At 46.4% G+C, this 21379-nt stretch overlaps 1 protein-coding gene across 3 annotated transcripts in view; it reads right to left on the minus strand.

Moving 5' to 3' along the window:
• The window catches only part of GRK5 (G protein-coupled receptor kinase 5), a 224512-nt gene extending 215816 nt beyond the window's left edge, over window positions 1-8696 (minus strand). For all 3 annotated transcript variants that reach the window (XM_060033979.1, XM_060033978.1, XM_060033980.1), the window contains exon 1: window positions 8440-8696. In XM_060033979.1, coding sequence (XP_059889962.1) covers window positions 8440-8491 — 52 coding nt within the window. In that variant the 5' untranslated portion in view covers window positions 8492-8696. The remainder of the gene's footprint in view (window positions 1-8439) is intronic.
• Between the last annotated feature and the right edge of the window lie 12683 nt (window positions 8697-21379).

Below are 21379 nucleotides of genomic sequence, written 5' to 3' on the forward strand. Positions count from 1 at the left end.
AACAAGGATCTCCCAAGGGGTAGCAAGCACCCAAGGAAGGGGAGCTCGGGCAGACGTGACCTGCACGTGGCAAGCCAACATCAGCAGGAACTGGCCTGTCCAGTGCCCATGTCTTGGCCCTGCCACGGAAAGGGAGCAGGGCTGCCACCGCTGACATGTCCCTACCACCGCCCATCTCGTTTAATCCCGTCCCTCAGGGGCAATTCTTTGGCTACTCAGGATTCTCCCCAAGCCCTGCCAGGAAGAAGAAGAATGCCAAGAGGCTGATCTTGCTCTTTGGTTGTGCCGGTATGTGTCAGGGAGGGGGGAACGCAGGTAGAACACAGGTGATGGGGGCTTCAGAACAGATCGCAGCCATGTGTGCACACATGCGCAGGTGCAGGCACGTTTGTATATGTCTCCCCCTTGTCAATCACAGATGCAGTCGAGCTGATAAACAGTTCTACTTTTAAAATGGGAACACCCACTGTGAGGACTCACTTTATGGTAGTCATTCATAGCCTAGCAGGAATTACTTTATCCAACTGCTCTCCAACTGGCCTTTAGCTGAAGTCAGGGTCTGGAGGGCAATTAGACTCCCATGTTGCCCCTTTTCCCCGGGAAATCCGTAAGAGACCCTCTTTCTCTTCCACAAGTGCAACCTCAGGGCACTTACATTTAGAAACCATACCGCCCAGAGAAATGGCTTTGGTTTTTTGGTTTTCGGTTTTTGTGGGAGTTTGGGGCTTATGTTATTACAGGGGAGGCGAAAGATTTCTTTTGGAACGTTAAAGGATTTTGAAGGGCTTCTCTAGAAAAGTCTGCAATTCAAGTAACCTTGGACAAGTGACTCCCTCTCTTTCCTCTCGCTTTTCCTCATCTGAAAAGCAGGGGTGACCTCTATTCTGGAAAGTGGAGAACAGATCAGTAGACCCACCGAGAAGCCTTGGGGCAGCCCAGGCCCTGGCCGTCCCGTGGACCTCTGCCGCTTCTCAACCTATGAATGTTCTTATCTGTTTATCTCCGTTTCTTTTACTTTCTGCACAGGCCCCAGAAGTTCTCCTTTAAGGTTTATTTCATCACTGCCTTTTAAAAAAATACTGATACTCCACCGACCACAAATTCCTAGAGACAAAACAGGCCCTATGGAAATGAGCCTAATTTATTGCTGACTTCTGCCAGGAGGAGGTTACCAGTCGACTCCCTGGCACAACTTCAGACAGAGTCCTGTGCTTCCGACCCCAAAGAACAGCAGCGCACTGTTTCACTGTTTCAAATAATCATGTTGCTTTCTAAGTGTGTTCTAACTGGGTTATCGTTAAAAGGTTTCAAATCGCACAGGAAACAGTTTTTAAAGAGAAATCATTTTAAACCGGGTGCAGGAATAGTGTGTTCTTGACATCTTTCTCCATGATCTTCTTTCAATCTGGCGTGTTCAAAAGAAAATGGAAACCCTTAAACTTGTTTTACCTATTTTCCCGCTCATTTTAGACTGTCTTTTTGAAATCCATAGAAAGAGGCTTTGTTTTTTTTCCTTCTTTCTGAGGATTTACTGTACACACGACTTTTTGTTTTTATTAATAAAATGATGGTTTTAAAATATCCTCACCTCAGGAGTTTCGAGAAGGAACATGGATGGAGCCCTGTGCGCATCTATAACATGCACTTAATTTAAATCATGGGGCTTCCCTGGTGGCGCAGTGGTTGAGTCTGCCTGCCGATGCAGGGGACGCGGGTTTGTGCCCCGGTACGGGAGGGTCCCACATGCCGCGGAGCGGCTGGGCCCGTCGGCCCTGGCCGCTGGGGCTGCGCGTCCGGAGCCTGTGCTCCACAACGGGAAAGGCCACAACAGTGAGGGGCCCGCGTACCGCAAAAAAAAAAAAAAAAATTTAAATCAGGATAGTCAGTTGCTCAATCTAGGCAAATTTCCCAACAAGATATGAAAAAAAACGAGGGGGGGAGGAACATGGGTGGCTTACTATCACCACCAACATCTACGATTGTCCTTGAACTGCATTTTTCTCTGATGTGACTCAGTCCTAATCCCTGATCCCCCAGCCCCCCAGCCCCTCAGCCCCTCCTGTTTCTCCCCCTCCTTCCCCTCCCTTACCTTCTCCCAGTTTTCATGTCAGAAGTTATGGGGTTATCCCACTCATTTAATTCAAGGTGTAGAACTCTAGAGAAGCTCTGTCCAAGTGAACTTTCTGCAGTGCTAGGAATGCTCTACATCTGTACCATCCAACAGGGTAGCAGTAGCCACACGTGACTGGTGAGCACTTGAGACGTGGTTGGCTTCAGGAATGGAGTGTTTCCCTTTTATTAATTTAAACGTAAATAGCCACATGCAGCTAGTAGCTACCATGTTGGACAGCACATCTTTAGAGGACTAGACAGACGCCTTTAACACTTTCAGGTCATTCCAGGCTCCACCAGAGGACATGCTCAAACCAATTCCAAGAAAAAGCCAGAAAGGAAGGCGACCTCCACCATCTTTACCCCTGAACTGCAGCCCATCAGCCCTGCCCAGGCTGCTGCCCTAGGAAGACCACCAAGGTCCCACCTGGAAGGCACCTCCGCATACCACTTTCCTCTTGGATCTTCTCACTCCTCAACCAAAGGGTCCTCTTGCTATTGTTTTGAGTGGTTTCCATTTGTAGGAACTGACTGTCATAAAAACAGTACCTTGGAAAATTAGCAGTTGTCTTCCAGATTCGGGCCTATCCCTCAGGTATGACTTCTGAATTATCCTTAAATTGTGTTTTGGTCCCTCAGGCTAGTGTTCAAGTTCTAGGCACAGCAGAGTCAACAGAGAGTTCCCAGCTAAGCGGGTCACACAACAGACAGCTTCAGCTCTTCGGGGGAAAAATCAGGTTCTATTCAGATCTGATTTATCAGTTTAAAAGCCTAAGAAGATAATAATGATGCCCAATTCCATCTCTTCACCCACCTCCAGCTGCATCTCGTCAAGGCTGAACATACAAAATGTCACCTCCAACAGGGTCCTTCAACAATCAAATGCTGAATGAATGAATGATTTTTACCCTTGTAAGAACTTCAGAAGACAATTTAAGAATGGTTAACCCAAAATGAGAAACTGGGGGAGGGGGCAAGGTCTAGTCAGGACATAAATGCTTTCTCTTTAAAAGGCAGCACAATTTATACCAAATGGGGTGTTTCCTCCAGTGTCTGAATGGTACCAGATGGAACAATATTGTCTTTACCCCCAAAAGATAAAATTTTAAGTTTTACTTATGGATTAAAATCTTTTCAATGTTTAGGATATTTTTAAATAAAAATTTTCACTGAAATGTAATAGGATGTGTTTCAAAGTAGAAATCACTCCTATTATTTAAGCCCACATAATCTATTTTAATCATTTAAAATCACATCTTAAAACCCTTTATCTTCACTATTCTATTTTGAAGTGAGGTGTAGGGGCTAGGGGTTGTAAGACTGAAGAAATTCCTGATTTCCTTTTCTATGTGTCACCTGTTTTTAAGTCACTTTCTATTGTTTTCTCAAATTTCATCTCTGAATTGCATGATCTACTGCAGTGAAATCTTTTTGTAACCATAAGCCTTTTTTATTTCAAAAATGACTAGATACCATAATACTTTACCTTGAGCTACAAATATACTGGCAACAAATATTAACATTAAGTATTACCTGCAGTCCTGGAACCATTTCACTAGAACACTGTAAATTCCCAGGTCTGGGTTAAATGGCCCTTGGTAAAGGTGAATTTGGTCCTATACTGAGCTCTTTCCTGAAATTCACTTGGATGTTACCGAAGTCTTCGGCCCACACCGAAAGGGTATCATTTGGCAAGCCACTACAAGAATTATGGCTGGGATTCCCTGGTGGCGCAGTGGTTGAGAGTCCACCTGCTGATGCAGGGGACACAGGTTCGTGCCCCGGTCCAGGAGGATCCCACATGCCGCGGAGCGGCTGGGCCCGTGAGCCATGGCCGCTGAGCCTGCGTGTCCAGAGCCTGTGCTCCGCAACAGGAGAGGCCACAGCAGACAGAGGCCCGCGTAACGCAAAAAAAAAAAAAAAAAAAGAATTATGGCTGCTGAAGATATAATTTAAACAAGGATTAGTTTGGGGACTGGAAGAATCAAGCGTTTTGGAGTGTAGAATCTGACAAGAAGCGGCTAAGCTACCGAAAGACGAGAGTCTTGTGGGCATTTATCTGATGGTTTTAAAAACAGGCAGCTAGATTAAGTAAAATCATCACTGGAAATCTTTCTGTAGGAAAGCAAGGCCTCTGAAAACAATTGCTTTTGGTTTCTCCACCTCCAAGTTGTCAGTACTGAAAAGAAACTCAGAAAAAGTAAAAGGCAGTTTCATTTAATGACAGCTTGGTACTTAATAGGCCCAGCAGCTTTTACACACGCTGAGCAGCCTGCACCCAGGATGCAAAGCTGCCGCTCTTCTGTGCGGGAAGATTGAAGCGAGAAGCCACGGGGTGGATTAAGTACGCCTGCCGATAGCAGTAGGAGGGCTGCGGGCTTCAGAGACATCCCGATGTTCTAATAACGGAATACACTGATGTTTTGGTTCTGTCATCGTGAACTAGGGTGCAAGGGGAAGAGGGAAGAGGGGCAACAAGGGCTTTCAGCCCCGCTGTGGAATGCTGAGTCTGTCGGGCAGAGCCTGCCCCTCGCTGGCTACATGCGGGTCCCCTCTCCTCTCCAGCCCTCCCCAGCCTCTGCTGTCACCTTTCCCCAGGTCGCCAATCTTAATCATCAGGAAGAGCCGGGCCAACAAATTTACAGAGATATCTGAGTCAAAGGCTCTTGCATATTCTGGTTTTTGACATCCAAGGGCAAAGTCATTATGTTTTTGACTTCTCAGTTCCTGTACTCAGTGCCTGCTAGTATCACGCTCAGGAAAATGTGATCAATACTCCCTCTCTGTCTTTATTGATCAACTATGGCTACTGCTGGCCTGTGAAGAAAGGAAAGGTGGGCCTTTACAAAATTTCTGCTCCACACCGTTCACTCAGGAGTGAGGCAACAGATCTAGAATATGACAAAAACACAAAAACCTTTACTGCAACAATAAAACCAAAAGGAAACACACAAAAGGCCCTCTGCAAACACTCTTTCTCACTACTATTATTTCAGCACTAGCACGCTTGCCAATTTTCTGAGATTCTGAAATGTAAATAGATAGACAGATAAAGTTAGTCTGGGTCCCTTTTCATTAAATGCTTAATCACTTAGCTCATTTCCATAAATTGGCATGAATTCAGTCTCAACTTCTTTCTTTTTTTCCCTAACCACCCACTTTTTAGGAGAGTAAGCTGAAGTTCCTAAGGGTGACCAAGTTGATGTTTTCTCATGAGACCAGAACAAAATACATTTGGGCGGTTTAAAATTTTGAACCCAGATCTCTATCTTATTTCAAAACAACTGTCACAAAGGTGCAATCTGCCTTCCTATGTTTTCTAATTACTAACGATGAATCATTTTTACTCTAATTCACTTACAGATTTTCTATCTTATTGCTATATTCATTTCTCCACTTTATACGTGTATTATTATGGTAAGAATCTGAACTTACAATGAATTTAGAAGACATCTGCCTTTAAGAATGCGTAACAATAACAAAAGATAGGCCCCAAAATTACCCACCAACATGGACAACTACAAATTCCTTCATAGCATTTGCAAAGTATGTCTGTCTTTCTTCAAGGCCTGTTTCTCTATTGTTTGGGACAAATGTGACTTTTACTTGAAAGCCACATTTTAAATTGTTTACAGTGTATTTTGTTAAGTGAACTAAATTAAATTTCGTATTTACCAGTCATATTTCTCATCTATAACCATTCACAAGAATCTTCAAGAAGTGATTTTAAACATTCTAAACAACTCAGATTTTTAAAGATACTATAAATTTTATGTTAGATCTTTCACTAAACTGACTAGAACTTTCATTTCTGAATATTTGGGAAATACGATTATTAGGAAAATTACTTAATTGAAAGGAATGACGTCAACTACATGAGAATCGAGAAGAGAAAAATTAATTGCTTTTATTTCTAAAAGCTTCTACATTAATTAGAATATATGTACTCAAATCTTCAATAAAGACCCAGCAAGAAGAAAGTGGAAGCACTTAAAATCATGGATTCTCTTTAGACATATGAGAGAAAGGGGGGGAGAAACGCAAATTTCAAAATGAAGTTTCCATGTAAGCGATTAATTTTTCTCATTCACGTGTCAGTTTCTCTGTATCCTTAGAGGCAAGGCCCCCTCCATTTCAAAGGCGTCAATCAGGAGCCTATTTTCTCACCATGAGATGACTACCAAACTCTCAAAGAGAAATTGAAAAGACTTTAAAAGGAAAAGGAAGTGAAAGGCACATTCTGGGGAACTTTTAATCACTGTAATTCGGTCATTCCATATAAGCCTCCAGACCGTAGCCCTCTTTCCTAAGCCTCTGAAAAAAACAATTTGTTAAAAAAAAAAAAAAAAAACAATTTGTTAACCTGACAGACAAAATTATCAAGTGGTAAATTCATTTTGGTGAAAAAAAAAAAATGGGGAGACCAAACTGGGGGAGAAAATTGATAATACTTTGCCCACTCCAAGCAAAACATTTTAAAAGAAGCAACCAAATGCTGAGAGAAGAAAAAAGCAAGCTCCAGGCAAACGAATGTGTAGAGCAGCAAATCTAGGCAGCCCAATTCCCCAGGCAACAGGAGACACCAGTGAAACTTGCGAAGCCTCCAGTACCATCATATCCAATGATTTCCCAGGAAAAAATTTCAGAATGGAGAGAGGGTGAAAACTTTCCCAGCCCCCGAGCCCTGAGATGTACAACCATATTCCACCACTAGGTGGCGGCTGCTAAGGCTGGGAGCGGGGGAGGGGGGCTGTTTTGTCCGCTTTTCCCCCTACAGGACTCACTGCCCCGTTCAGGAGACAGCCCACCAGCCCCCACCTTGATCCAATTTGCTAAAATGTCCCGTTAGGAAAACAGAAAACATTCATGCTTTAGAACCTGAAGTCACCAAGTAACAGCCTCTCTTAAAAGTCTGTTCACACCAAAGCTGAGCAATGGGAGGGACAGACCTGCACATTTTCAACTCTGCTGGAGTTTTCAAAGCAAATCTTCCAGGCTGCTGCTTTAGAGACAAGTGACACCGAAATTACGACGTGAGTTGCTGAGCTGTGCATCACCTACTCACACAGCGTGTACAGTGCCACAAGGTGATGGAACCGTCTGGATAAACATGAATCGTTTTATTGTTGGCCAGAAAGTCTTTCTTCATTCATTAAAGTGGGTGAATGAAAATATTAAGAAGTAAATAAGGCGTTTTCGTGGGCTGCTCCCCGAGTATCCTTCTGAAGTCAAGACCTTACGTAGACTGCCTACTACCTTGGGTGTCAAATAAAGCCTCCTCCCACGAAAGGGAAAACCACTTCCCCTTTCATAAAAAGGCTGCACCCAGAGCTCAAATCCTGGCAAAAGAGATATTACATAAATTCCAGGTGTTCCCAAATATGTATGTTTACACGCACGCAATCATTTTAGGAAGCATGTAAGTTTCTGGGCCACTTTCTCTCTTTTTCTTTTCTTTCTTTTTTTTTTTTTTTTTTTCCATCTCAAGGAAGAGTCAGAAAGTGTGTTTATAGTCTCGACTTAGGTTCTTACCCACTCCATTTAGACGATATTTCCTGATAGCCTAATGCAGAAAAATCTAATGATTTCCATCCAAAACGCATCTAAACACTTGGCACACTTACCTTTCTTTCCTTAATTGAGCCCAAAACCAAAAAATTCACTTACCTCTCCTCCTCCCCAAAAGGCGGGGGGGACCCACCCCTGAAATCCTGAATTATTTTCTAGGTGAGTTGTACAGCCATCCTCTCGTTACTCTATGAACAGGCTAATTCCTCAACATCTTACTTTGCCTTTAAAAGGCTTCCTTCCACACGACGGGATTTCCCTAAGAAACATTCCCAGCGGATGGTTTCCAGCAATAGCCTATATCAACTCAGCCTGCGCAAGCAAAGACTGGCTTCTAATAATTCCCCCCCTACCCCCCCCCCTCCCGAATTCACTCACAGAACCATCCCGGGCCGACTCGGAAAAGCTATTTTATTTGCATGTTTTCCCATCTCTTCCTGAAAGCCTTTCCAACTGACCTTTCAACAGCTGCCGAGATGGCACGATCTATAAGGTTAGAGCTGGCTGGAAACTAGGGGATATTTTAGCATCCTAATCCCTGCAACCTCGACGTTTCTCCTTCTCTGCCCAAGTCCAGATTCCCTGAGCACAAGGGCAGGAACCCTGAAACGTTTGCAGAGCAGCTCTCCGAGGTGTCCTGCTCCCGACCAACTCACTGCGGGCATCCTGCACACGCACAGCCCCAGCCCACACGCCGCCCGACACCGGCACCCCGGCCCTTGGCGAATGCGCCAGGCTCGCACCAGCCCTGCCTCTTACCTTCCCTGGCTTTCAGCAAGACCGTGTTGGCCACGATGTTTTCCAGCTCCATTGACAGTCGGCGGTCAGCGAGGGAGCCGGCCGGCGGGGCTGTCAGCGCCTGAGGTGCTGCCGCTGCTGCTGCCGCTGCTCGGGCTGCTGCCGCTGCTGCCGGAGCCGGGAGCGAGCAGCCCGCCTAGCCTACCGCATTATTCCTGCTCTTATCCTTCGGAGTTTCCACCTCTGCAAAGAGGAGCCGCCGCCGCCGCTTCTTCCTCCCTCTGTGTCCCCCCTCCCCCCTCCCTCAACAGTCTCCCCCCCACCCCCCACCCTCCGTGTTTCTCTGTCACTCCATTCTCCTCCCCTCGGGCTCCCTCGGATGCTTTAATGCCTCGGATGCTTCTGCCTCCCCTCGGTCCCTCCCGGGGGTGTGGTACTAGCAGGCTCGGGCGGCCGCACTGCGCAGGCGTCAGGCCGGGCCGCGCCTCCCGCATCGGCGCTCGCGGCGCGTGGCCTGCTGGGACTTGTAGTACTCCCAGCGCCCTGCCCTGGGGCCGGGCTGGCGCTTAGCTACCAGAGTCCAAGAGCCGCCACGGGACGTGCCCTTGGAGTGAAGGCGGGGGTGCCCCAGGGCTGCTAGGGGCGGCGGGCGAATCAAAGGCGGCTCGGCCGAGCCGAAGCCCCCAGCCCTGGGGCCCGGACTCGCACGTCCACGCCTGGGGCTCCCGCTCGCCCGCTTCCCGCCCTGCCGAAAACCCAGAAATAGAAGTGCACAGGCCACGGCGGCGGCGGGCGAAGCGCCGCGGCCAGGCAGGAGTCGGGGCGGGTTCTGGCCTCCCCTCGTGGCCTGCTCGGGGTAGGAGGTCAGGCGGGCCCGACAGCGCGCCGCAGCCCGCTTCCTCTGGGGCACGCCGGGCCCACGCAGGGGCTGCCGCCCAGAGGCGGCGAGGCGCGCCCGCGGGCCCCGCACGCGGCGGCCGGCCACTCTGCGCCGTAGCACACGCACACGCGCTCGGTGGCTGACAAAGGTGTACTTTGTTTCCTCCGAGGGCGCGAAGGGGTCTGCGAGTCGGTGGTGACCCGGCGCTGGCGGCCGCGTCGGTGGCCGCGCAGTCCGAGCGCCCCCCGGCGGCCGCGGGGTGGAGGCGCGGCGGCGGGTCCACGCGGATGACGGCCCCACCCCCGACCCCCTCTGCGCCCGGGACGCCCGGCTGAGACTTTGGGGATCCGGGCGTGGGAAGCGGCTGGCTTTGCACATAACCTGCCTTCCAGCACGCGGGGCCCGCAAATCAACGATCCTCATTACCACCAGACTCATTCAGATTAATAAAAATGCAGACGGAATCGCCGGAGTCAGGAACGTTAATAAGTAACAGCACCCAGTCAGTGTTGGAAATTCGTTTTCAAATTCCGGGATTATTTATCTTGGAGCTCTTAGTGCCTTTCCACTGTACCCTCAGAACATCAGACCCCAGATCTGCACTCAGCGTTGCTCCCTTGCTTCCTCTGAAGGCTCCACTCCTGGGAAATGGGCCCTGGGCCACCCAGGGTCTGCGACAAGTGTCCTCCGATCTGGGGGAGGGGCGGGCTGACCCCAAAGAACAATGAGGCCTTTGCCTCATGCGCATCTTGCTTGCCGGATATCCGTTCAGAAGCCGGCTCTGGGCCTTCTCTGTCCGAAAGGAGGAAACCTTCCATCCCTAGGGCTGACAGGAAGTGGCAGGGAGGTGCCGAGAGAAACGGAGAACAATTATTATGCATTGGAGAATATAAAGAAATGAATAGACTTTCCAGGCCTTGGAAACCAGGATGGTCGCCTATTCTAACAGCACAGGATTGTCGTTTTCTGATGGAATGTATCCATCACCACCATTTCTAGTGTCTGGATTTGGATCAGTGGGTCTCCCTGTGCCTCACTTATCTTGTCTGCAAAGTGGAGAGGAACAGTAACAATTTACCTGTCAGAAGGCAGAGAGCTGAGCAGATGATTTCTTAGGCATCTTCCACTCCAGGAATTACTATTCTAAGCATCCCGGGCTTGGTTTGGGCTGCATATCCAACTGCCCAGAGCCCTAACTTACAATGAAAGAGTCTGGAGAGATGGAGAATCCTAGAGCTGGCAGCATCTCAGAGCTCAGCAGCTATGGTGGGCCCTTGGCACTTGCTGGCAGCCTAAGGCCTGATGCAGCCCAAAGTTTACTTATTTGACTCACAAAAAAAAAAAAAAACTAAACTAAAATTGAACGCCTTTAGATGGCTTGTGCTCCACAACAGCCTTCTAAAGCTTTCATGTGCACACAGATCACCTAAGGGATCTTGTTAAAATACAGGTTCTGTTTTGCTTGGGCTGAGGAGGATCCTGCGAGTCAGCTATTTCTAACCAACTCCAAGGTTCTGTCAATCCTGCTGGTCCGTGGACCACAGTTTGAGTAACTAAACTGTACAATTAACCGTAATCCCCACCATTCTTTATTGTCTTATACTCAGCCCAAGTCACCACTGATTTTACCTTTCTGGCCTCTACAGACTATTGAGTTTGCAATCCTGGAAAATTCCTGCCTTTCCTTCCCCCCTCCTCACTTTACAGTTGCAAAACAGACCCATAGAGAATAAGTGGGTTCAGCATGGTCATTCAGCAAGTGAAAGTCTATCTACTGCTCTCTCTGCTACAAGGCAATATGTCCTGCCTACAAAATAAATAGCTGTACTTCAAGTACCTGTGCCTCTATGAAGAAATTAGGACATTCCAATGCAAGAATGAAACGATAATGGCTAGCTTTACTGGATACCAGCTGTGGGTCAGGTGCTGTGCTAAGTGCTTTATGATTAATTTCAGTAAACACAACATCCAGATGAGGTAGAGAACACAGCTCCATTTTATAAATAAAGTCACCAGCTTAGGAGAGGTTTTATAACTTGCCTAAGGTCACACAACTGATAAGCAGAAGACCTAAGATTTGAACCTAGCAGTCGGACTCAGAGTCTATGCACTTAATTTCTGGCTAGCGGGCTGGCTGGCAGAGCTGGGTTGCAATTGTTCTGTTTGGCTGCCAGAGTGAATTTAAATTGTACTGTAAGAGGCAAAGCAGGCAGCTGGCTAAATGATTAAGACGTAAGTGGTGGGGGGGGGGGGTCCATTCCAGTCCATAACACCACCATTATTGCTTCATTCCTTTCCATGAACTGCACTAATGACTCACAGTCCTCTTGAAAAACGGGTTTGATTCAGGAAGAGTTTAAATATCAATAGGTAAACTGGGAATCTTGCTGGCTGAGAGGAAGAAGAGAAATCCAAATGGAGGGTGGGTGAGTTCGAGAGGGATGGGAATATGCCATAGACTAATGCTGACTTCCCAATCCACTCAAGGTCAGCTGAGCTGGAAATGCCAAAGAAACAGGGTATCTTCTTGTTCTTCTGTCAGCACCTGTATTGCGTGGATAAAGCTGCTCTGTCAGAGTTCTTGTAAATAGAAAGCAACTATTCTGAGAGTCACAAACCTATCTTTGTCCCCAAATATGGATTGCTTTGCTTGAATAATCAAACTGGCTTTTTCAATAGTGCTGCAGCTGGAGTTTCCATTCCTTTCCTTGCCTCACAGCTTTCTAATCATCAGGAAACAGCTGGAGAGACAGTGCTTTCATTCTCCCACTTCTTCTCTCCATCTTCCAAGTTCACCTTTATGTACCAAGCACTGCGGGGAATACAAAGCTGATTTCCCAGGAGAGCTCACACTAGGAGAGCAAGCAAACTGGGAGGAAAAGCACTGAGATAAACTGGAATAAGAGCCACTGTGGACACAGGCACAAAGGACTTTGGAAACAGAGAGGAAGTGATTTCAGGCACCTAGGAAGATTCTAGGAGAGGAGAAATGAGAGCTGACCGTGGGATTGGAGGCACGGGGTTTCCTGTTATGTTCCCTCTCCTCTGAGAAGTCCCTTCATCCATGGACCCAGTGGTGACCAAATTTGACATTAAAAACTTTGCAGTGCTGTAGACCACCTACTCTTCTTCTCTTTACTTAATATTTTTCTTTAAAGTCAAGTTGCTTTAAAAAAATTTTTTTTTATTATCCTAACCCAACACATTTTTGAAATGTGAGTAGTAGTAGAAATATCACACTTTGGAAAAAACTAAACTCCAAGCAACTCATGGGACCGTAGCAGCCTTTGGCTTCAAGATAAACTGGCTGATCGTAATAAGTCTGCTGGTAGGCTTCACCCAGATAATTATGATCTATAGACATCTAAACGCCCAGCTCGGTAACAAGACTTTACAGGGTCATCAGTGGGGCTCTCAACTGCAAGCTCAGAAAAAAGATTCCAGCCACACGTGACCTCTGTGCTCCTGATAATTATGATCTATAGACATCTAAACGCCCAGCTCGGTAACAAGACTTTACAGGGTCATCAGTGGGGCTCTCAACTGCAAGCTCAGAAAAAAGATTCCAGCCACACGTGACCTCTGTGCTCCTGACACTATAGCAGTTTAACATGATCTTCTTTAGTGAGAAGGAAAGGCCTCTTTCCTGGTGCTATGTTCTGTTAGGAGGGTCCCCACAGTAGACTTACTTGGGCCCTGAGTTGTTACAAAGTTGTTGCCTCCACTGCATGGAAAGGAAACTGAGCCTGGGAGAATTAGGTCAGTTGATAAGTGGATGGCAAGGCTAGTTTTTTAGGTAAGTGTCTGCCTTCCCTACTCAAAGGCCTGAAATGTGTCTTTTTCATCTTTTGATTTCATTCTCTGTAGAACCTAGTAAGTACCTTATGCACAGGTTTTGGCAATGTTTGCTGACTCAGAGCACATACGCCATGACACAGCCCCACCTGGGCCTCTGGGGTGCTAGTTATTCTGTACTAGTTAACTATCAAAATTCCTACATCACTGCCAGATCAGAGATTAAAAGGGAAAAGTAGGGGAGACTGGCCTCCTGGTATCAGAGGTCAACATCTTAGAAAGCCATGACACTCAGTCCCTGGAATGATTCCATCCGTCTGACTGTACCTCCATCCTCAAATCCAGCTGTCTCCTGCAATCAGCCCAGTGGTTAAGCCAATCACACAATTTTAAGGAAAACTAAGCAGACAAATTTCAACTCACTTTTCAGACTTGAATAGAACACAAGCTATTTACCCCCAAAATGACAGGTGGAGAGCTGGGTATTTTTGTTTGGTTCAGTGCCGAGCAATCAGATAGATTTAGATGGCAGAAAAATGTTCAAATTGGTAAGGAAATTACACAACAAAAGCATAAAAATTAATTCAGAGTGGGAGGAGGAAAAACAGACTCTTTTCTAGTAATCTACTTAAAAGCCAATGATTTTCTGTTAATATGGATAAGGAAAGAATCCAAGCCATCACTGATGGTCTTTATATGACGAGCATCTGTCAGGCAATGACATGACCGAAGCCAGGTTCATTTGTTTGAGCGTGGTAGCCTACAGTGAAAATGTGGATAAAATCTTGACAACAAAGGTAGAATTGCTTCTTAAGAGAAAAAGGAGGTGAGCTGAGTTAAATGCAATGTGAGGAGCCTTTAAAAGCAGATGACTTGCAGGTGAGAGGGCTCCAGCAATTTCGACATTAATGCTGCAATAACAAACTTTCTCTTGCTCCAGAGACCCTGAGCCTAATTATCTTTGAGACCTTAATATGAAGCTTTTACTGTCCTAAGATAGGCCACTGTGGGCAGGTGAATATTTAATTGACGCAATAAAAGGAGGGCATACTTGCTCCTTCCTTGAAGTCTTAGCTAGTCAGTTGTATGATAAATGGAATCTAACAAACACTCGGAGTTTAAAAAATGTAATGCTTTGCACAGATCTTTTTTTTAATATATACTTTTTTAAAAAATTTATTTTGGCTGCATTGAGTCTTCGTGGCGGGCTCTTTATTGCAGCAGGTGGGCTTCTCTAGTTGCAGTGCGAGGGCTTAGTTGCGGTAGGTGGGATCTTAGTTCCCTAACTCGGGATCGAACCCAGGTCCCCTGCATTGGCAGCATGGAGTCTTAACCACTGGACTACCAGGGAGGTCCCCAGATCACTTTTTTGACAATTACATAAAATAGAATATAGTGTCTAATTTGGAGCAGCTTAATCCCCTCCTGTAGGAGCAAAGGCGTGTGTTCCCTGCCATAGAAATGAGTTTGTGCGGGAACCTGGCAGGTTGGAGCACTCATTCCGCTTAGCTGTCATTGTCTCCTTCATAGAGAGAGGATGCCATCTAGCATGAACTCTGGAGAGCTGCAGCCAGCCCCCACACGGAAAAAGTAAGCCTCAGGTTCCACATTTATGGGCTAAAATGAGGCCATGAGTGTGCTAGGTCACTCAATGCAACGCAAACAGTCCCCACGTGCTGCAAAGGGAATTCTGCTCATGAAGTGGTTATTGGGTCATAGAACGTTTCTATTACTTGTATCTCAAGCTCCACAACCCTCATGTGCTCCAGGATCCAACTGGGATTCCAAAGAATTCCCTCCTGTCCAGGCTGAATCTGGCCTCTCTGTGTTTTGGGGGGGCGGGGCAGGGGGGACGGTTCACTTGTTTTTTTTGTTTTTTTGTTTTTTCTTTGCGGTACACGGGCCTCTCACCATTGAGGCCTCTTCCGTTGTGGAGCACAGGCTCCGGACACGCAGGCCCAGCGGCCATGACTCACAGGCCCAGCCGCTCCGCGGCATGTGGGATCTTCCCGGACCGGGGCACGAACCCGTGTCCCCTGCATCGGCAGGCGGACTCAACCACTGCGCCACCAGGGAAGCCCGTTCGCTTGTTTTTATTAAGGACACTGGATATTCATTCCATTAAATGGCTGGACTGTAACTCCTTTAACTAGTTCACTGATGAACATTTTTTATTATTACCAATCTTTTGCCATAACAAGGAGATGATTTTTTTTTAAGTTGATGAGTATCTTTTTTCCTTTTGTCATCTACCTTTTAAATTTACATACAGTAATAAAATTCACTCTTTTTGGTGTTTAGTTCTATGAATTTAGACAAATGCATATACTTGTGTAACATCAACACAGCCAAAATATAGAACAGTTCCATCACTCCTGATTTTTTTTTTAAAGGAGTAAAGTACTGGTACATACATAATTACATAGATTAACTTTATTTTTTTATTATTTATTTTATTTATTTATTTTTGGCTGTGTTGGGTCTTCGTTGCTGCCTGCGGGCTTTCTCTAGTTGTGGCGAGCGGAGGCTACTCTTCATTGCAGTGTGCAGGCCTCTCATTGCGGTGGCTTCTCTTGTTGTGGAGCACAGGCTCTAGGCGCGCGGGCTTCAGTAGTTGCAGCACGCGGGCTCAGTAGTTGCAGCACGCGGGCTCAGTAGTTGCAGCTCACGGACTCTAGAGCAGAGGCTCAGCAGTTGTGGCGCATGGGCTCAGTTGCTCCACGGCATGTGGGATCTTCCCGGACCAGGGATCAAACCCGTGACCCCTGCATTGGCAGGTGGATTCTCAACCACTGCACCACCAGGGAAGCCCCACTCCTGATTTTTTTAATGTTCTTTTTTTCTTTCCTAAAAAAAGAAAAAAAAACCTGAGTTCCTGAAAAAGTTAAACAGAAGTAACACATGATCCAGCAATTCCACTCATAGGTATATACCCCAAGAACTGAAAACTTGTACACAAACGTTCGTAACAGCACTATCACAACAGTCAAAAGGTGGAAACAGGGGACTTCCCTGGCAGTCCAGTGGTTAAGACTCTGTGCTTCCACTGCAGAGGGCACGGGTTCGACCCCTGTCGGGGAACTAAGATCTCGCATGCCTCAAGGTCAAAAAAAAAGGTGGAAACAATTCAGATGTCCATTAACAGATTAATGGATAAGCAAATTGCGGTGTATCCATACAATGGAATATTATTCAGCCACAAAAAGGAATGAAATAATGATACATGTTACAAAGTAGATGAACCTTGAAAACATTTTGCTAAGTGAAAGGAGCCAGACATAAAAGGACAAATGTTTTGTGATTCCATTTATATGAAATATCCGTAATTCATAGACACAGGAACATAGGTTGGTTATCAAGGGCTGGGGTAGGGTGAATGGGGGAGGAACTGCTTAATGGGTCTGGGGGTTTATTTTGGGGTGATGAAAATGTTTTGGAACTGAAGGCGGTAGTTCCCCAACATTGTGAATGTCCTGAATGTCACTGACCCATTCCCTTTAAAATGGTTAATTTTATGTTGTGTTAATTTTGTCTCAATAAAAATATAATTTTTAAATTCAAGTAATAGTTGAGGAATACTTGGATTAGACCTAGTGATTAATAATATTAATATGCTAAACAACAAATTACAGTTTACCAAGTGCTTTCACCTACCTAACGAGTAGGTAGATATTATAATTCCAACTTTATAAACAAGGAAATTAAAGAGATATAAAAGGCTGTTGAAATAGAGGATGCATAACCAGAAAGTTGTAGGATTGGGACTCCAAGCCCAGTCCCTGGTTCTACGTGCAGCGTTGTTTCCATTCTACTGCATGATCTTCTAGAATGATAGGAAAGTTGCAGCATTTTTACCATGTGCACTGATCTTGAAGGAAAGAGAGGATATTGGCAGGAGACCAAGAGTCCAGAGAATAGTTAAATGGACAGAGGGAGCAGCAGAGGAGAGGAGGAAGAAATTAACAAAGAGAGGACCAGAACCTTGGCGTGCTGAACAAAATTACAAGGGGTGGTGGGCAACAGGCAGGCTGTCTCATGTCGGGGTGGAGTGTGACTCCTCTGAAGGAAAGAGGCTTTGAGCCGTGATAAGCACTCCTGGTTAGGAAATTGCAGATTAGGAGCCTCACTACCTGCTGGCCTGGAGGGGCTGCTCCGCTGCTCCCCTCCACTACCCCTCTCATCCTCCCTCCTCTCTGAGACGTCAGTTTCCCATTGGGGGAAGACCAGAGACGAGACAAAAACAAAAGCATCTTTATTTTCAGCACAACCTCTTGTCCCACCTCTACTCAACCTCTCCCTCTCTGGCCCCCAGCATTCCAAACCCTTGGGGAAATTAAAAGCAGCTTCTCCTTGCACAAGACTTGGAGCCCCTCCCCTAAGGTGCCGTAACAGAGCAGGGAATTGGAGCCCATAATAATGCTTTGAAACCGGTGAGGTTGTGTGTAAATGTTCCATGCTTCGTGACGTGGCACCGGTATTTCTGAAATGATGATGACTAAAGGCAGTCACAGACTATTTAGGCGAACAGCGTTTTGTTGTGGTTGTGGTAGAGGTGGAGGGAAAATTCATCTGAAAGGGAAGAAGACTCTTTTATTTTGGGAAAACACTTTCAGCGGCTTTTAGTTATTTTGAAAATCAAGCCACTTCCCACTCTGGAATGGGAATACAGAGGAGTTGAACTGTGCTGCATATTCTAAAAAGATGTCTTCACCAGGGGAGGCTGATCACTGGGGATTCTTTCTGGGAGAAGCCAAGGTGAGGGTGGGGGAGGGCTGGCATGGAAAAAAGAGGCAAGATCAAGGGTGCTCCATATGATACGCTCCCAAGTGAGCAGATCCCTGAAACATGGGGGAAGAAGGGGTATTGCAAAGGAGAAAATCGTCCCTCAGGGGTGCCTAAGGAGCTGGGAAGGTGACAGAGTGTATGAACAGGATAGCTCACACCCTGCTTTATGTTTGCCTTGTCTGCATTGTAATTCCCCTCTGTCATCCCCAAGCCTTCAATTTAAAATGATCGCTCATCTCTGCTGGCATCCAGGAATTGAGAAAAAGGCATGTGACCACCCTGGGACCCAGAAGTATGTACAGGAAGACCGGCAGCAGCCCAGAGAAGCTTCTGGAGCAAGGGCAAGAGGGGAGCTGAGAAACCCAGAGCAGTTGTTGCGGTGCTGGTACATGAGGTGAAGAGCACACCTGGGGTCAAAATGGACAAGATGTAAAGATTCTTTGGGACTCCCAAGAGGTCCTGGGAATAGGGACTGGTAAAAAGCTGGACTGCTTTCTAATCTAGGCTAGTAGGGACTCTGGTTGTTGGACTCTGAGATGCTAATGTTAATGACATTTTTAGTAACCCAACATGTCAGAACAGAATCTAACCATCATATAAGGTGTCAAAATTATCATTTGTTACTTCCTTCCTTTGACATTTATTGATCCACTGTTAAGTAGGAAGCATAGTTAGGCACCATGGGATGAACAAGACCACAAAGATGAGTAAGGCACACAAGCCCTACCTTTAAACAGCTTCTAGGTGCTTTGCACCAACCAGTCGTATGCAAGAAACTGGAGTAGAAGATAGATCAACGTGAGAAGTACAGACTGCTGCAGGAAGGATGCTTTAAACTGTTTGGATTCAGTGTTGGCAAAACGTCCTAGAAACTGCCGCTTTCACTCATGGTGGAGGGAGTGTAAACTGGCACAGCCCATCTAGAAGGCAATTTGGCAACACGTAACAAAAATTATAAACACACACACGACCCTTAAAGCATTTCCACTTCCAGAAATATACTCTAAAGAAATAAGTAAGAATGTGTGCAAAGATTTGGCTACAATGATATATAAAGATCATAATATTAGTTATAATATGAAGAAAATTTTGAAACAACACAAATCTCCAACAATATCAGTTTGGTTAAGTAAATTATGGATCAACACTTCAGTGGTCTTCCTGTCAAAAATGTTTAACCTGACTTGAATGATGAGGAAATATCAGACAAGTGAACTGAGGGACATTCTACAAAAGAGCTAGCCAGTGTCTCTTAAAACGGTGAAGGTCAAGGAAGATCAAGAAAGACTGAGGAACTATTCCAGCCTAAAGGAGGCTAAAAAAACAAGACAACTAAATGTGATGTGATGATTTTTTCTTTTTTTTCTTTTGTTTTTACTTTTGGCTGCTCTGGTTCTTCGTTGCTGGCCTTCTCTAGTTGCAGCGAGTGGGGTTACTCCTCATTGCAGTGCGCGGGCTTCTCATTGCAGTGGCCTCTTCCATTGCAGAGCACCGGCTCTAGGCACGTGGGCTTCAGTAGTTGTGGCATGTGGGCCCAGTAGTTGTGGCTCGCGGGCTCTAGAGCACAGGCTCAGTAGTCGTCACGCATGGGCCTAGATGCTCTGCAGCATGCGGGATCTCCCTGGACCAGGGCTCGAGCCCGTGTCCCCCATACCGGCAGGCAGATTCTCAACCACTGCTCCACCAGGGAAGCCCAACACCCCTGATTTTGATCGTTGTAATATGGTTATTGTATAAGAGAATGTCCTTATTATTAGAAAATATACCCTCAAGTATTGAGGGGCTTTTATTTATTCATTTATCTTATTTTTTCAAAAATTTTTTCTGTTTATTAATTTTATTTATTTATTTATTTTGGTCGTGTTTGGTCTTCGTTGCTGCGTGCGGGCTTTCTCTAGTTGCGGCGAGCAGGGGTTACTCTTTGTTGTGGTGCGTAGGCTTCTGATTGCGGTGGCTTCTTTTGTTGTGGAGCATGGGCTCTAGGAGCACGAGCTTCAATAGTTGCAGCACGCAGGCTCAGTAGTTGTGGCACATGGGCTTAGTTGCTCCACGGCATGTGAGATCTTCCCGGACCAGTGCTCGAACCCCTGTCCCCTGCATTGGCAGGAGGATTCTTAACCACTGCGCCACCAGGGAAGCCCTTGAGGGGCTTTTAAAAAGTGAATTAGCCAGTTATTCAAGCTGCAAACCAGGAGAGCCACCAGAAATGATTAAGAAACGAAACATTAGTCAAGTAACAGTTCAAGGTAACAGTAGAAGGCTTGTGATAAAACACAGAGGATTGATCGCCAAGAGAATTACGTTGATGATAATTGTCAAAGGCATTCAGGGAAAGGAGATGTCAGCTGGGATGGGAGGATGTGTAATCAGAAGTGGCTGTATATGGTGAGTTTTTAGCTAGATCTTCAACCAGATTCATCTAAATTGTCCAGGAGCCTGTCATGCGCCAGGCACGGTGCTGGGGTCTGGGCATGTAACAGTGAGCAAGATGGGCATGGTCCTTGCCCTATTGGGGCTTTTATCTTGGGAGGGAACCCAAAAAATACCCAGTAAACAGACAAAGTAATTGTAATTTCCAATCAAAGGAAACAGACAAGGGCCAAGCCGGTAATAAGAGACAAGGTCATGAGGGGAGTCCTCTTGGTGAGGACCACAGCTAAGCCATGACCTAAGTAGGGAGGAGGAGGTAGCCAGACCTGAGCGGAGAGCAGTCCAGTCAAAGAGCACGGCAGGTGCCAAGGTGCACACTGGGTGTTGGGGAAGGAGCAGTAAACCAGCGTGGCTGGAGCAGGAATGGGGTGGGATGGGCCCCAGATGAGTGGTCTGGGAGGAGGCAGGGGCACAGACTGTCTAGGACCCTCTATGAATTGGGGTTTTACTCTAATGAAACGGGAAGCTACTGAAGAGTTTTATGTAGGAGATGAAATGACCTGGTTGGGGTTTGAAGAAGAACCACGGCTGCTGCTGAGGATGAATTGGAAGGAGGCGGTGAAAGCAGAGAGACTAGGTAGGAAGCTGCAGGGCCCATCACGGGAGGGGGAGGGGAAGCAGGCAGACCAGGCGTAAAGGGGTGGGCCTCGAGCCTGTACTTTTGAAACGTCTTCAAATAGAGTTCTACGGGCCATGCGTGGAGTGAATTACAAATAAATATTTCTACCTAAATCCTGTAATCAGCCTGTGGATAGCATTCTGTATTACAGTTTTTGTAGTGCTGTGTCTGAGTTTGGGTTCTCCTAGACCTTGAGACTAGGATTCAATGCAAGGAGCTTGTCTGGGAGGTGCCGGAAGTGCAGGAGAGGTGGGGGAAGTCACACAGGAAAGCAGCCAGTAAAGGTGTGTTAAGAAACCTCCATGGGTGACCAGCTTAATCCCTGTGGAAACTCTGGGAACGCACCTCAGCTTGTCTACCCAGGAGCAGGGGAGCTGGGCTATTTTTACACCAACTCTCTCCACCTGGCCACTCTGAGGGCTGCTGGGCAGGGGTTAATTCTCCTAAATTTC

The sequence above is a fragment of the Delphinus delphis genome, chromosome 16, assembly GCF_949987515.2.
Source record: "Delphinus delphis chromosome 16, mDelDel1.2, whole genome shotgun sequence".
Taxonomy (NCBI): domain Eukaryota; kingdom Metazoa; phylum Chordata; class Mammalia; order Artiodactyla; family Delphinidae; genus Delphinus; species Delphinus delphis.